At 33.7% G+C, this 16,952-nt stretch overlaps 2 protein-coding genes and 1 non-coding gene across 8 annotated transcripts; 1 reads left to right on the top strand and 2 right to left on the bottom strand.

Moving 5' to 3' along the window:
• Positions 1-130: 130 nt before the first annotated feature.
• On the bottom strand, positions 131-212 carry TRNAS-GCU (transfer RNA serine (anticodon GCU)). The gene has a single exon. It is a non-coding gene; the product is annotated as a tRNA-Ser (tRNA).
• A 3,475-nt stretch (positions 213-3,687) lies between these two features.
• LOC117610189 (sodium-independent sulfate anion transporter) lies at positions 3,688-13,479 on the top strand. Of its 2 annotated transcripts, none has more exons than XM_034337263.2 (11): positions 3,688-4,354; positions 8,728-9,009; positions 10,680-10,915; positions 10,981-11,182; positions 11,453-11,649; positions 11,734-12,079; positions 12,146-12,448; positions 12,537-12,682; positions 12,806-12,976; positions 13,037-13,190; positions 13,271-13,479. In XM_034337263.2, exons 2-11 carry the CDS (start codon positions 8,793-8,795, stop codon positions 13,309-13,311), a joined length of 2,013 nt encoding a protein of 670 aa, XP_034193154.2. In that variant the 5' UTR covers positions 3,688-4,354; positions 8,728-8,792; the 3' UTR covers positions 13,312-13,479. The 2 variants fall into 2 exon arrangements, with proteins under 2 accessions (XP_034193154.2, XP_034193153.2); XM_034337262.2 differs by having other exon boundaries at positions 3,696-4,354; positions 11,429-11,649.
• Positions 11,391-15,749, bottom strand: LOC117610190 (galactokinase). 5 transcript variants are annotated; one of them, XM_034337268.2, is made up of 7 exons: positions 15,596-15,708; positions 15,268-15,353; positions 14,872-15,058; positions 14,646-14,788; positions 14,274-14,571; positions 13,869-14,190; positions 11,391-13,786 (listed from the first exon to the last, which is right to left on the bottom strand). In XM_034337268.2, the coding sequence occupies exons 3-7, from the start codon at positions 15,047-15,049 to the stop codon at positions 13,717-13,719; spliced, it is 1,011 nt and encodes a 336-aa protein (XP_034193159.1). In that variant the 5' UTR covers positions 15,050-15,058; positions 15,268-15,353; positions 15,596-15,708; the 3' UTR covers positions 11,391-13,716. The 5 variants fall into 5 exon arrangements, with proteins under 5 accessions (XP_034193159.1, XP_034193158.1, XP_034193157.1 ...); XM_034337267.2 differs by lacking the exon at positions 15,268-15,353 and having other exon boundaries at positions 15,596-15,749; XM_034337266.2 differs by lacking the exon at positions 15,268-15,353 and having other exon boundaries at positions 15,411-15,732.
• Positions 15,750-16,952: the final 1,203 nt, after the last annotated feature.

Raw genomic sequence — 16,952 nt, 5'->3', positions numbered from 1 at the left:
GAAACTTTTTAGTAATTAACTCATACAAATACTTTTAAACTTCCTTAAATCATTAGACATTATTTTACTGCAAAATGGAATATTTGTTTAAAATGAAAAAACCAAGAGAAAAAAAGAAAAAGAAGGATCTCGACGAGGATGGGATTCGAACCCACGCGTGCAGAGCACATTGGATTAGCAGTCCAACGCCTTAACCACTCGGCCACCTCGTCCCGTGTGAACCGACTTTGTATTGAATCTCCTTCAGTCTGACTGTTCTTTGATATATTTTAAATAAACATATTTCGAATATTTTTGCATAATATTATTAATTCTATTTCTAACGCTATCTAAATTGTCTCAAACTTATAAATAACACATTAACTGCAACAGTGAAAGCTACCGTCGTCGTATAGTATGGTGAATTACAATTGCAATTTTTGAAGATACGATCATTTTACTTTTCAATTTAAACATTCAGCATTTATTTAAAAATTTCTTTAACAATTGCTCTAGTTGATTTAATAATTGGCGCCACTGTGAAAAAGCACTGCCTGGTGTTAATGAGGAAAACTATAAATCGATGTACATATGTACTTTTTGCGCTCTCTATCGGTGAAATAAAAAAGCTCATTTTTAACACTAAACAGCAGATGGTGTCACTTGTTCATGACGGAATATTTGTTTTTTTAAATTGTATAGATTTCAGCTTATTATTTCTTGATCTTTCAATTATTCTAATGTATTTTTATCTCTCCTTCTTTGCATAAACTTTATGTCCATGAATAAGGTATACTAAAAGCTCTTCGTTTATCTATTCATTTTACACATTTTTTTTCAAGTTTTTAGGTATTGCAATAATTTTGTAACTCGCTGTATAAATTTTACACCGTTAGGTTGCTTGGAATGTTGCTAATGACACGAAGAGAGTTCTGTGTACTCTGTAAACAGAGTGGCCCGGTAATCCCCCTGATTTAAACTAGATCAAAGAAATATGGTTCATTCTAAAACGCCTAGTTTAACATGGATCAAACCTCACTAAAGATGTTCTGGTCCAAAATATTTAAAATATGTAACACGATGCACCGGAAGCGCATAGATGATTGCATTTCACCTAGTTCCTACGACTTCTGAACGCAAGTGTATACCATTTTGAAGCATTAGTATACAACAGAGTTACATAATTAAAATTAACAATTGAAAAAAGGTGGAAAAAAAAGGTAACGAGTATAAGCGAGCTGTGGAGTAACGGATTCAAAGACAGCTATGGTTAACAAGAATTTATAAGGAATGCAACTGATTGCTACTCAGAGACAATACTAGTTCGATCAGAGATAACGGGAAATCACGTGCGTTGGAGTTTACTTACATATCGGCCGAGAAATTCAGTATTCCTTGAATCGCGTGATTACTTCTTCAGCCAACGCACTCGATTTCCATGAACCTTGCGTTTTAACTGAACGCTTTCTAACTAAACTCTTGAATCCGTATCATTATTCGCAAACTTGCGAAAAACGGAAATACCGTTCCATGTTTTAAAATTCATTTACTTGTCCAGTATATCAGAATGAACGTAGAAAGTACGCGTGCAATTCGTTTCAACGCAAACTTTTATATTAAATAAATTAACTTAAAATTACATAAGCCGTCATTTCTGCTATATCACTGTTTTACAAGTCCCTGTTAAATTGTGCTTCAGACATTAGTTTAATTTTTTAATTGTTTGTCGCGGAACGTGCAGACTTCAATTATATGTTAACAATCCTATCGCGCACGATCTTACAATTTTAATTATAACTTTGTCAGTTTTTAGAATTTTCTGACCAAACAAGTAACAAGTATTTCTTGGGCATTCGTAAACGTAATACCGATAGCATTAACATTAATATAAATCCAATATACTATCCTTGGAGACATGACGTTATAAAATGATAGAAAATTACCCGGTATCGTAACACCCGTTGACTTTTCCTTCATTTCTGCGGATCGTATTTAGAAATGATCGAACGAAACAAAGTTTCCAGATATAATCTGTCGAAACGTAAATTCCTAATGAAACGAATCATTCGACACTATGGATAATCGTCAAATGACTTTTGCTCATCCGTGCAATTTCCGAGGGGATTCAACGGCGATACTATTTTCCGGTTTGATTACCTTAACAATAGGTATAAATTCACATGAATTCCATTTGTGGAAAATATGCGCCAGTATGCTTTGACTGTGATGTAATGGAAACGGAAATAAAATGCAAGATAGCAAGCAAGCACGTAAAAAAAAAAAAAAAAAATCTCAGGCTCGTAAAGAAGACAACTGAGCTGATCTTTAACAATCCATACGACTACACGTTCAATTATGTAACGCTGTGACTGGTAAACAATAATTAATGGTATCCTGGGTAAATGAATCCTTAGAAAATTCTACTTTCGTTGATAAGAAATTTATAAAAAAAATTCAGAGATATCATAACTATCAGATACCAAATTGATTTGAAATTTTTCTCCGATAGATATTATCTATCGTCACTTTTTCAAATTGCTTTAAAGTCATTAAAGTAACGATATAATTCGATATTTAATTGACAGTCATTCTTGTACTAAATGATCCATGGATAACAATGAAGCAATCATACTACATACGTACATACATAGTTGACTTGACTTATAGTAATTACTTCAGGTAGCACGAAAGCAGCTAATGTACTTATATAAAAAGTTAGGGTATCCTTAGGTAAGGGGAAGTGTAAAGGATTAGGTTCTCCCTGGTTCTCCTGGGTGTCCTTGGCTCTCCCTAGAATCTCCTTGGATCCTACCAAGACCAAGGACAAGTGGTAGGAGATTCCTACCCTCACACTTGCTTTTCGTCAAAAGAAGCCTAAGTTGAACCCATATGTGCAAAAATGCCTCGGAAGAAAGTTAGTATGCTTGAAAAGTAATTATAATCATTCGTCAAAATTTCGCGTTAATTAACAACCGTGGTTCAGCATTTTTCAATTCTTTCATTCGGTTGTCTTAACAACTGTGTAAATAACGATATGATAATAAGTAGCAAAGTAATACTTTATTCTAAAAAATGTTGTCTCGAAGAACTGTTTTTGAAACGTGTTATTATTTCTTATTTATTTTTCCATATAGAATCACTCTCCATCCTTCTAGAATTCCCTAACATATTCGGGCTCGGGGTAAGAGATACAGTTTGACCGTGATTAGGAAAAGTGGTAAATTAAACCATTTGGATGAAGCGCTCTTTTGATGATTGCTAAATTTACACAAGGGGACCCCAGAACGTGTAAAATCAATCGTGACCAAGTAGCTCTCTGCTGGCAGTTACACGATCCCCACTATCAAATCGTCTGTCTCCCCCCATCAATCAGCTCGTACCTCTACAAATCAACTAGCAAATTGCTATTCCTATATGTATACGCGTACAGTTGCGGTTAACTTGTTGTGATTCCTTTACTTAAAGAATCAAAATTCTGGCTCACTCTAGTGCTCCCTAGATTTTTCCACCACCGAGGAGGCCAACCAATGGGATGCTCTATCCCCTCCACTTTCCCTTACCCAACCAAAGGGTACTTTGCAGCTGGCTGTACATACGTGCAACGACCTTGGTCAACACTTTTGTACGCCCCTGTATCTACCAGCTGCACTTGTCCGTAGCTATGAACGAGTCTTTATTTTCTCTGCTACGAAGCACACTATACACACACCATCATATCCTCTCTAGAGCGTTGTAACCTGACTCAGAAGCACGTGACGATGTTTTAGGAGAGATGGGTATTAATGCGCAGACGCATCAGCGCACCGCGCAAAGGCAAATTCTCGACTGTCAAGTTTTAGCTCGGGTGAGCGTTACCCGCAAAGAGAGAGAGACACGTACGGTAACGTTTGCAACGTTCGAACGTTTATAAAGCTTTCTGTTCGATTCGCAACGAACGAAGAATTCATCAAAAGCACGTAGGTGTTACTTTCTCACGTACGATCGTAACCTGAATTCTCAAACGAAAATGTACCTTTCGAACGCGTAACCTGGAACACATTTCGCGTACGGTCTCGTTCACACGTGGTGAAACTTTGTTGCTTTTTCCCGTTAAGTAATTTCTTTTTTTTCGCCCGTTAAATTAGAAAATTCTATCCGGATAAATTCGGTTAGGATAGACTCGTAAATTGTTCGTGGGTGTGTCTACGAAACGAAGGAGAGTAAAGAAGAAAAAAAAAAAAAAAAAAAAAAAAAGAGGAACACGTTCGTGTTGCTCCTAGTAAAAAACGACAAGCCGGAAGACGCGCTTGCTGAACGACACGACGATGGCTTCAGGAATTACGACCAACGTGCTGCTGCTGCTGCCTTATCGTTAGTGATGTGACACTATTGCAAGGTATTTATTCGTGCAGTTAATAATTTTATAGAATCTATTAACTTCAAGATGTAATGCATTATTTTATACTATTAGAGAAATTAAAAAATTCAACAAGATCACACGATACATTTGAAAAAAGAAAACTTGCATATTAATAAATAATAATAGGTATCAGAAAGTTAATTGTGTCAAGTTTTTATGTAAAAATTTCAATTGAAATTCAAATTGCGTTCTTTTGTTTTTTATAAACCGCGGTAATCTAGAGTTGCGTGCGCGCAACATTTTCCTGCACTTTTTCAAGTTACATTTCAGTATATGTATACATATAATAGTATTATTATTGTGTTTATGTAAAAAAATATATCTCTCTGGAAATTAATAAGATAAATCAAAATTCTCTACGAACCCCATAAAAATTTATGAGTGAAGAAAACAAAGAAGATAATATTATAATAATTACTTTTTTCATTGAACAAAAAAAAAGGAACAATTTCTTTAAATAAAATTACTTATTCCATGTTTATGTCTAATAAAAAAAATAAATAAATAAAAAATTAGTATCTTTGTCACTACATATACGACTAGGTGATTTTCATCCCACGCGATTCGCTACGCAAAACACGAAACGAGACGTATCAGTTCATCGATCGCTTCCCAACGTTTGTTAAAATCGTTCAGAGAAAGCATCATCCGCCTTTATGTAGGATTATAGGCCTTCTAATAGACTTTCGCACACACTTATGCGAACAACCATACGTATATGCATAAGTGAAACGAACATAAGCGGTATAAATTAAGAAAAAACAATTTCACGTAACGTGAGAAAAACTTAATTGTTTTTTTAAATATATGCCAGAAAAAGCTATACACAAACACAACACGCACAGTTCCAAGATTCGAAACGTAATTAGGCCGATAAACAAAAGGATCCGGACGGATCTTCGGTACACTAGCCACTCGATAATTTCCTATAATCTTTGGTTACTGTTATGTTAGAAAGTAGTAATGTTTATCCATTTCATTTTCGAGTAGCAAATACATAATATGTTTAATCGCTGAGTGAGTCAAAAGGCAAAGACCCGTCTGTCGCTGACTCTCCGGACAGATCTTTGGCATTTGTAATGTAGCTTCAATTTTGAAGTCTATGTTTGACCAGAGTCCAAAGTCAAATTAACAAAACGTTATGAATAAATGACACTAAACGAACTTGATATTTACCATCAACATTCATAAAGATACCTGATAATTATTGTTCAAATATACCTACTCGTTATACATACACATCGTTGAATTAATTTTGAAATACATTACAAAATACTACTAACTGATATTGTTATCTCTGTTTAATATGGAGAAAATTCAGAGATTCTATTAAGTTTCTCTCATCGAATCAAACGACTTTCATATTGTTTGTTGTGAAAAGAAATTTGTAGAAGCGAACTATTGACGATACGTGAAATTAAATTTTAATTTTTCATTCACGCTGGAAGTAGTAATGTCTAATGATCCATAACCAGAGATAAAAACCATTTAAGAAAAAAAAGAAAAGCAACAAAAGCTGACTACAGAGACGTAACAGTAAGACCAAGACCTTGTTCCCTTAATTGCGCTCGTAAATTTTCAAAAATTGCTAACCTAACTATTCCTCAAATGATGTGGTTTATGCAACTAAAATATTTTTCAATCGTCGTAAAACGAGATGCAAATGCATTGAAATCTCTCGAACGACCGGAATCCGTTTTGAGAATCCAATTTTGAAAATTACAATAATTCTCTGGAAAGCCGTTATCGCAAATTGCCCTCCATTCGCTATGCTCGTTGTACCAAGATGTATTAAAGAAACTAATCAGCTACTCATAACTCGTAACTGATTCGCTTATAAACTAGGTATTTAACCCGTCCACTATATCGGGCAACAACTGGATTAGTTTATACCTAAACTTTCTATTAGTTTTTATTTAATTTATTATATTGTAAAAGCATAATAGACTGTGAACGAGTTAAAGTGGCTGAGATTTCTATCCTACGCTATTGTTTCCACAGCTTCCTATGACGAGTCTTGATTCGTTAATTGCAGCAATTATCTAAATACCTCTGATAACAGGTAATGGGAATTTGATTTCTTAACACTTTGACGGATGCATATTTTATAGAATCAATGGTTCTCGTAATTCCACCTACGTCAGAAAATGACTACTTTTCAAACAGTAAGTAGTACATAGTACATACTACAGTAAATAGAATAAAGCATGTAAAAAATAGCGGTGAGAAAAAAAATAAACATCGCAATCATGAATATGTGATACTGGCTGTCAGTTTTAACACTAGACCAACCAGCATCGAATGTCTACATATATTTGCATTGCAAATTAATTGGAAAAACAAATAAATCAGAGATAAGATGTATAAAATTAATATAAAATTAACGTAAATTTTGGCAGAAACACTTCAATAATTTTTGTCATTTATAAAAAAAATAGAATAAAATTTGAGATTCGTTACAGTTGCACCACCCTTAGAGGTAATTTGCTTATGTGTACATGATTTTGCAAATACTATGTAGGTATACGAAATCAAATTTCTAACACACACGTAATACACACGTGTAGGTGATTAAGAAGATTCCATCTCCAGCGTAATGCATAATAATGTCTACGTCAATTAGACCGACTTACTCATAGCTGAATTGATTAGGAAACAATTCAACTGTTTGGAAAGTTTGCTCGGACTTTAAGTAATAACAGATGAATTATAATTATTTAACACTTTCACGAATTATAACGTCCGGTACGTGTTTATTACATCAACGTATGTAGGCATACGTGTGTGTGCAAGAAACGTGTGCCAATGAACCATGAAATGTCTCCAAGGTTCGTGGCACGATTGAAATTCCGTAAAAGAAAAATATTTTAGCTTCTGTCGAATAAAGAAGAAGAAGAAGAAGAAAAAAAAAAATACATATTTTTAATAAATCCTTCAGCGATTATTTTTTGGCCGTTCGTTTTTGGCTTGTGAAATTAGATTTCACAAAGAGAAAAACGAATATAAGTTTTAATTTTTTTGAATTTATAGTGCGATATTTGAATTCTTACGGTCAGGAGGAAGTATTTCGAGATAAAACTGTTTATACGATTAACCACGTTATATCTTCTTTGATGGAGAAGAAAATTTTTGAATAAACCATTCGACACGTTTCATTGTGCTCAGTCAGTGATTGTTACGTTTTATTCGACGTATGGAGGATGAAATATGTTTCGTTTCTGAGACCTATTATTATGACTATGCATAATACTGAATGCGATCGATCGGACGTAAGTCTTCAATCACGAGAAGCAGGTGTAGTAACACTAACGGTATTTAATTGCGAGGTTGACACAATTCTTTAGGCACTAAATCCTTTTAAATGAATGACTTCTTGTATTAATTGCTTTTCGTTTCAAAAATATTCCTGGGTCAACCTGTCTGGTTGACCTACTGATCGTCAGATTTTCAACCACTACAGACGTAATTAGGTAAAAAAAAAAAAAAAAAAAAAAAATGTTAAAATAAAAATTGAGGTCATCTTTACCAACTGACTGATCGTGAGAGATAAATTCAATGCCAATTTTTTCTTAACATCTCGTTCTACATTATTATATTGATAATACTGGCCTTTGCAAATTCTTTAGACATTGCAACACGCGATTTAACAAGAAAAAAGGCTTATCACAAGCAGATTCATAGTGAAAAAAATTTCAAGTTGACATTAATGTTTCTCATTACTTTAAAGCATACTTTGTGTATTGCAGTTTATGTAATATCACTACATACTACACAAGGTATCTCCTGTAACTGGGGTACTTAGATATATTTATTAACAGCAAATAAAACAAAAACTCTGCACCTGTAGAAAGTAATAAATTAATAACAATGTGTTTGCTTTATGCGCAAAGAATGAAATGTTTGTATAATTGTTGCCGTGATAGCCGAGCTTGTAGCAGTTTTAATAAATCACGTTGCGAAATGCTGACGAGCCAGCGAATTTTTATGCCACACGTTATTTTTTTCACTCTTGAGAAATCGTGGTTTGAAATCCTAGATCTGACATAAATATAAACAATTTCCCATCATAAATATTCTAGCATAGTTCTAACATAGTTACTAATGTTATTAGAGAAGTCTGGGTACTTTGAAAGTAAATCAAGGAAAGTTTGAAAAAATGTTAATTTTTGTAAACAATCAAACTCTTTTACAGAACTAATAAGAACTAACAATAAGAAAAGAGGTAGTGTAGCTTGAAAAAATAGAAAAACCATTGAATCAACGCGTCGATAAAGAAAAACTAATAGAAAAAATAATCTAACGGTATAGCAAGTAAGGTAATGAATTAATTCTCTGTTTTTGCATTTCAGGGTCGTATACGAACTGAACAATGGTGTCTGCTTGAGTGTTACGGCTGTGGTTTACATTTCCCTATATGTACATCAATTTCCCTTCGTATTTGACGAAAATGTCTAAATACAATATTCAAGAATACGATCTGGAAACGGGTAAAGAGGTACGGTTAACCGGCTACAATAATGCCAGTTTCGAGGATCCTCTCCAAAGCAATAACAACGATCTCGAAGAAACTCCGGACTTTGAGAACAGACTACATATTTGCAATAAATACAACAAACCCGTGAGCAATGACGGTAAGTTTATATACTTTAAACTTGTAATAATAAATTATGCAGCATTTTTTTCGTACTACAATGAGGAAGGGGACGCCGGACGGGGGTACTAGCCGTCAAGAGTTTGAGTAGAAATTTCGGGTCTAATTAATTAAAATTAAAGCCTGTCGTCGCTAATTAAGCAGGTATAACCGCAAAATACTGAGCAATAGGGTAAACCGCAATATTTCAAGTTTAACAAGGAAATAATGCGGAGAAGTACTTACTGCCAATTATATCATAAAAGAGAAGAATTCCGAGAATCCAAGGAAAAAGCACTGCGTTCACTTTCAGAATCGAACAGGTTCAGAATCGATTCGTTCTAATAAACGAACAAAACGATTAATAAGGAAAAATGATTTCAAGGTGCATGTTCTTACCATCTTCTGACTCACTTTCTTGTGTAGTTAGAAAATGATTTTTCATTTTTTCATTATCTACGTGCATCAAGATTCGTAGTATCAATGTTCGATATCTAAATCGAAATTCCTTTCAATCATTTTTCCTATCTAAACTGAAATGCCATTAATTCCATCCAAAATTTTCTATCAATTTTAAAACAGCTTAAATAAAAGGAATCTTTGTTTCCATGTAAATCTCATTAGACAGATCAATCAAGCGTTGATACGCTATGTCATTTTCACATCATTATTTAGCGATGATTCATGATTGCCTATGAAAGAGAGGCGAGATAATTGATGAACTTGTCATACCTGATACACGTTTAACAACCGTTTTGTATGTATAAACAGCGATTATAAATTGATGGAAAGCCACGACAGATGTACACGATAAGCTGAAAATACAAAAGAACGATTCTCTTATTAATGGAAATGGCTGGTTATAAATTGATTATTAGTATTTATTTCTTCTCTTGTAATGTTTTCAGGAACTTGTAATTTATTATACCCAATATATTCTATTTCATTTGTATTAATAACTATCGAAGGGTGGTATGTATACGTACATCGAAGTACGTATCTAAATGAACCTTCCGGAAGTCTGTTTCTTCGTAAATTGAAAGTAAATGAATCAACTTGGACTTTTTTTCTAACAATAAGACGAAAAATATGAATTAAATGTAATAATGCGAATAAGTTTTCGATGGGGACATTTTTCCATCACAACCATCAAGTATTAACATGTAAAACCAGTTAAACCTGTCTAGCTTTACTTTTAACTGCAATAATTATCACTAGTTATCTGGTAGCTTTAGCAACAGGCATACTTGCATGTATTATGGTAATACATCGATATCACGGGGTTGTATTTTTTTTCTATTTTTCTCCATATTTCAATACACACATACTTTCTAAAGTCGTTGTTTGAAAAGGTCGTCACATGATTCGAAGAATCCTCCATCTAAAATTCCGTACACGTGTTAACTACTCTGACGCATTTAATATTAACAAAATTTTCATATTTGTCATTTTTCTGGCACGATTTTTCATACTTTTCACTCTTTTCACTTAAAATTATGTCATCAAATTGCATCAGACTTTTTATGTTTCGTAATCGGCCATTGTCTGCTGTAATCGGTCGTTTTATATTAAGAATATTAATGAAGGGATATTGATATCGCAAAGTTTTGATTTCTTTCAACTTGTTTCAACTTGTTTCAACTTGTTTCAACTTGTTTCAACTTGTTTCAGCTACACAAAACCCCGAAAAGAATCTATTATGCTCCTTAGGAAGGAAATGGTTATACCAACGAATCAAAAGGACCTGCAAGAAAAAGTTACTCTATAAAAGGATACCCATCACAGCATGGATACAGAAATATGACAAAGACTATATAGCCAGTGATCTTGTTGCTGGTATTACCGTAGGGCTGACTATTATACCACAAGCAATAGCTTATGCGAATGTTGCAGGACTTCCTCTGCAGGTAAGGAAACTAATTAGTGAATTGTAAATTAAAACACAATCAATCATCCTCTTTTTACTTTGCAGTATGGCTTGTATTCTTCCTTCATGGCCTGTTTTGTATACACCATCCTAGGATCCTGCAAAGATGTGCCAGTTGGTCCAACAGCTATTATCGCGATATTAACTAGGGAAACATTACAAAAATCTGATTTGGGACCTGATTTTGCAGTACTTTTAACGTTCATCTCTGGCTGTGTTTGTTTACTGATGGGCATCTTACAATTAGGTACGATTAGGTTTATTTTATTAATGAAAACATATTGCGTTTCGTAGATCAAGATTACAATAACTGACCCGCCGATTCCGTCATTCGGGGGTTAATTATTCTACATATTTCTGAGTTCAGTCGACATGTTAAAACACCAATATAGAGATCTGGAAATCATAAAAACATGAATATAACTTATTTAATTATGTGTATTATGCCTTCTGTATTTTTTTTTTTTTTTTATTTTTTATCTTTTATTATTAGGTTTTTTATTGGATTTCATATCAGGACCGGTTTCAGTCGGTTTTACATCAGCCGCAGCAATTATCATTGCCACTAGCCAAGTGAAGGATATCCTAGGCATTCATATTGGCGGTAGTAAATTCGTCGAAGTATGGCAGAACATATTTGAAAAAATTGGCGAGACGAAACCTTGGGACACTGCGTTAGGTGTCACATGTATAATCGTTCTTCTTCTTCTTAGAGTTAGTATCTTGTCTCCTGTAAACTTGTATATATAAAACTATAAAAATTGAATGAATTGAAATACATATGATTTTCTCTTACAGAAAGTCAAAGATCTAGCTGTAATGCAACAGGCAGCAAAAGTGCCATCAAAAGCACGAGCGTTCATGCAAAAATCCCTCTGGTTGCTTTCTACAGCGCGAAACATTCTCGTAGTCCTCGTTTGCGCCGTTATGTGTTGGCTTTTAGAAAGTCACTTGGGTTTCTCGCCAGTTAGTTTGACGGGTCATGTCAAACAAGGACTTCCGGAATTTCGCCCGCCACCGTTTCAAACGTATCATAACAATGAAACTTACAATTTCATTGACATGGTCTCTGCTTTGGGTTCTGGTTGCCTGGTCATTCCTTTGCTGAGCCTTCTGGAAACCATCTCCATCTCCAAAGTTTTTAGTAAGTTTCTTGTTAAGTTAAGTTAATTTGCATTATGAAAATTTACTAAATGCCATTTGTTTTCAGATGAAGGTAAACCAATTGACGCGACCCAAGAAATGTTGGCTTTAGGCGCATGCAACGTTGTGTCAGCCTTCGTTTCTTCCATGCCCGTCAGCGGAGGACTTAGCCGTGGAGCTGTGAACCATTCCTCTGGAGTGAAAACAACCCTGGGTGGTGTTTATACTGGTCTCTTGGTGCTCGTGTCACTTCAATTCCTTACCCCGTATCTATACTTTATTCCTAATGCCGCTCTCGCGGCAATCATCATCGCTGCAGTCATTTTCATGGTAGAATTACACGTGATCAAGCCCATATGGAGAACAAAAAGTATGTTGTATAATAGAATTCACTTACAATGGTATATACATGTACATGTAAATGTAAATATAACTGACGTATACCTTCTTTTTTCCAGAGATTGATCTGATACCAGCAATAGCAACATTTTTATGCTGTCTGTTTATAAGACTTGAGTTAGGTATAGTGATTGGTATCGGTATAAATGTAATATTCCTACTTTATGCTTCTGCAAGACCGTCCTTACGAGTTCATAAAGATACGGTAAGAATTTATTACCATACTTATTAACTTATCTTCTTCTTTGCTAAAGTGAAAATATACATTTATTTATTCTGAAGTAGTAAGGTCTTTTATTTTCTTTATTTTTTTTATTTTTTATTACAGAGTATCAACGGCTGCGAATATCTTGTCATAACACCTGATAGAAGTCTCGTTTTTCCAAGTGTTGAATACGTACGGGCTGTAATTAGTAAGCATGGTACGAAGGAAGGAACCGGCGTGCCTGTTGTTATAGATTCTACACATATTCAAGCAGCAGATTTTACGGCCGCGAAGGTATCTTATAAAATTCAAGCTATGTATTAATTAATCGTGAAATTAATACCATTCTTTTAGGGTATCAAGAATTTAACAGAGGACTTTTCTATACGTGGACAACCTCTGATCTTTCATAATTTAAAACCAAGCATTATTGAAATTTTTAAAGCTGTAAAACCTTCCGGTTTAAGGTGCAGTTCTAGTGAACTTGAACTCAACGATTGCCTCAAAGGTATTTTTCATCATTTTCTTAAGTAAAATCTTGAGTAAAACTTGAGTAAAAAAATTAAGTAAAATAACTGTTATTTGCAGAATTTTCAAATGTTTCGGCAGCTACCATGAATAGGTACTGACCAGTACTTAGATCTTTTTTCATTCCCGTCCCGGAACTCCTTTAATTTATCATGTATCAGTATTACGTTAATATAAAGACACCCGACAATACAAACAATAAAGAAAAGCAATGTATTTTAATAGTAATAATTAACCTTTTTAACGTAACAAAAAATTTTGTAAATAAATGCACAATTTAAATGATGATCGACTAGTTGTTAAAAAAAATTATGCTATATATGTAGAAAATCTTACTATAAGATTACGATCATGCGAAAGGATTCATTTAATGTAAATATAAAATAAGATATAAGATGTATATACGAATGAATGTGTACACAATATTTTATATACGTGTGTATCACGATAAATGCCTATTTACTCAGTATAGTATTCAGTAAACTTTTCATTCAGAATGATATCATTCAATTTATATCTAAAACTCTTGTACCCATTGCAGGACTTGCTATATAAAATGCAGGATTTCCTGAATATCTGTAAGAAAGTACAGTACTTGTGAAATTTAGTATGAAAGAACGAATTTAGTATGAAAACTGAAAGTATAGGAAAATCTCACTTAGCCTTAATATGTTTAATCGTTTCGTCAATAACATCTTTTTTTAATAAGGTCACTGTGCAACCTCCGAAACCGGCACCAGTTAAACGACTTCCCAAAACACCGTTTACTTCTCTGGCTGCTGATACCAACGTATCTAATTCAACAGAAGAAACTTCATAATCGTTTTTCAATGAATCATGACTTTCATTCATTAATTGTCCAAATCGTTTCATATCTCCCTTTACAAGAGCAGCTGTAGCATCAACTGTTCTTTGAATTTCTGTGATTACGTGACGAGCCCTTTTTAACAATATGTCGGGTACATTAAGCGATTCTAAATCTGAAAGTAAAATATAAATATGTAACTAAAAATAAAAAAATAATGTTACTTTTTTTCTTAGTTTCTCTATTCATTTTTCTTACACTCGAGGTCTTTTGGAGATGCATCGCGTAAACTGCTTTTATTTAATATTTCTGCTACTTTGTAACAATTATCCCTACGTTCACAATATGCACTTGAGCTTAATTTATGAGGAACATTCGAATTAGTAATGAGAAAAGCATAGTCATTTATATCTGATATAGGTATTTGCTTAGTACTAAGGTCTCTGCAGTCAAGAAGAAGAGCATAGCCTTCTTTTCCCATTACTGAAATAAACTGGTCCATGATACCGCATGGAACTCCAGCAAAATCATGTTCTGCCCGTTGACATGCTAATGCCTAAAACGTATTAGTAAATAAGTTCATATTTTCTGATACAAGTGAAATAAAGATGAAAAATTGTATAATTATACTTTTTCTTCTGGTGTTTTTGATTGTACATTAGTTAATACTTCTAAAAATGTGTAAGTAGCAACTTCCAAAGCAGCTGAACTGCTAAGCCCAGCACCAACTGGTACAGATGATACAATCACTGCATTAAAGGATGGTACATCACCTAAAATTAATATTATTATATGTTACCAATAGAACCTTTAATAAAACAGCTTTGAATAAAAAAATAAATAAAATTAATCTTACACACAAAATGTGCTATACATCCTTTTATGTAATTGGCCCATTGTGGTTTGCCTGGTTTAATGGTATTGTGAGTACCAATTTCAAATTCAACTGCATTTTCCGATTTTACTGTCTCATTAAAAGAAATAATTTTAGTCTTTGTTCCATTATTAAGTTTTCCAGCTATGACTGTGACCATGGGCAAGGCCTAAAAATTATAGATTATAAATAAAAATTCTTATCTATACAAAAAACAGTACTGTATACATATATATCTAATATCCGTACAAGGTAATCAAACAGATATGATGACACTTAACAAGATAAATATAATTGACATCTTTGGTCTGAATTAAAAAAAATTTATCATTTAAAAAATAAAACGCATTTAACTCTGTTTTAAACTTGGGTACATACATCTAGCCATACCGGAAGGGCGGACGGTATGGGTAGATTCCATCTCGTACCATCAAAAAAGCGCCACGTCAAAATGATTTAATTGACTCTCGAAGAATAAGAACAGGTTTACTTATTTTATTCAGAAACATTAAGAATTTTACCATCGGTAACACAAATCCTTGGTTGTAATCGGTGTGTTCTCCAATCAAATTCACCCGACCTGGCCCGCAAACACAAATATTTGCATGTTCTCCAAATTTTTCTACGAATGCCTCTAAAGCCTTCGATTTCATTTCATTTACACCAAGCACTTCTGTTACCATGTTTTCCCGACTAAATCGCTTACGTTTGTTCAATTTCCATGTAATCTGGAGCGAACTGAAGATAAGAATATCGAATACGTTGGACAACTAGAGTTGATATGCGAATTTACCACCTCTCTACCAGTCTTGTCAAGTGGTTCTAACAGTGACGGTAGTTAAAGGTCCTAACCTTTGTCGGTAGATGTTCATCGTATTTAATCGTACCAACGCGTCGGTAAAACAGCCCATGTTTAATCGAAAATTAAGTTGAACAGAAATTGATTTAAGAGCCACCTCGGTTATTGCATCCAACTAACGACATGCTATACTACGTTACCTTTCGCAAATACCTAAATGCCACATGTATGCTACGATAGCTATATGACCATGCATTCATTATTATTAATTTTCTTTCCGTAAAATTGTATTTGCAATGTGGTACACTTCAGAATCTTAAAGACATAGTTTCTGAAAAAAATATAACAGCGATTAAATAGAAAAAAAAAAGCATTTTCGCAGCCAATTCGCTCGTATTATTTGCTGCATAATTAATAAATGTACCATAGAAATAATGATACAGTTATTAATTAGTCATGAAATAATAACGATTGCCCAGGTCTCACCACGGGGAGGTTGCTGCGGGCGGAGACCCGCCCTACCTCGTCCCATCCACCCTCCATTTATGCAAATTTTTACTGTTATTCAATAGCATCATCCTCTTGATGTACATTTGCAAAACGTTTCGACTGTTGTGCAAACGACCACCAAAAGGAGCATTAATTTTATTTACTACCTACCTATCTACTTATCTATACATATATTTACGTAGATTTTTGCTTTTTATTCCTATCGCAACATTTTTTAATTTTGATTTTGATTACAGATCTGTAATTAATAAATATGCAATTGCATATTTGTCCTACATACCTATACTACTAAGAATATCTACCTATTCGAGCGCTCGTAATTATATTCAAAATTCGCTTAAATCAAACGCTTCCTAATTAAACACTGCAGTGTTTAACGATTATATCTTAATGACTATATACATAAACAAGTCCAATGAATTTGTTGATTTTGTTGTCCTTACCAGAATACTTCCTAAAATAAAACTGAAAAGGATTAAATACAATTTTCGAAAATAGTAAGGTTCAAATATTACCACTTATAAGAATCATTTTTCCTTTTCAATCATTTTCACCTTCTTTCACTTAATTGGATACATTGAATTCCATTTATGGACGCTAGATTTTATATTACATTTCTTCCAATCGATTATCCGATATTATTATTTCATACTTCCTATAAAGATAAATATCTCTGTAACAGAAACTGATTAATTGAATCCAGATAAAGACAAAGAAAAATTAATAGCTGGAAAGAAGATACATTAGTAACAAT

This window comes from Osmia lignaria, chromosome 13 (assembly GCF_051020975.1).
Source record: "Osmia lignaria lignaria isolate PbOS001 chromosome 13, iyOsmLign1, whole genome shotgun sequence".
Taxonomy (NCBI): domain Eukaryota; kingdom Metazoa; phylum Arthropoda; class Insecta; order Hymenoptera; family Megachilidae; genus Osmia; species Osmia lignaria.
The sequence above is the reverse complement of the archived record's forward strand: the minus strand, read 5'-3'. Positions and strand labels throughout refer to the sequence as shown.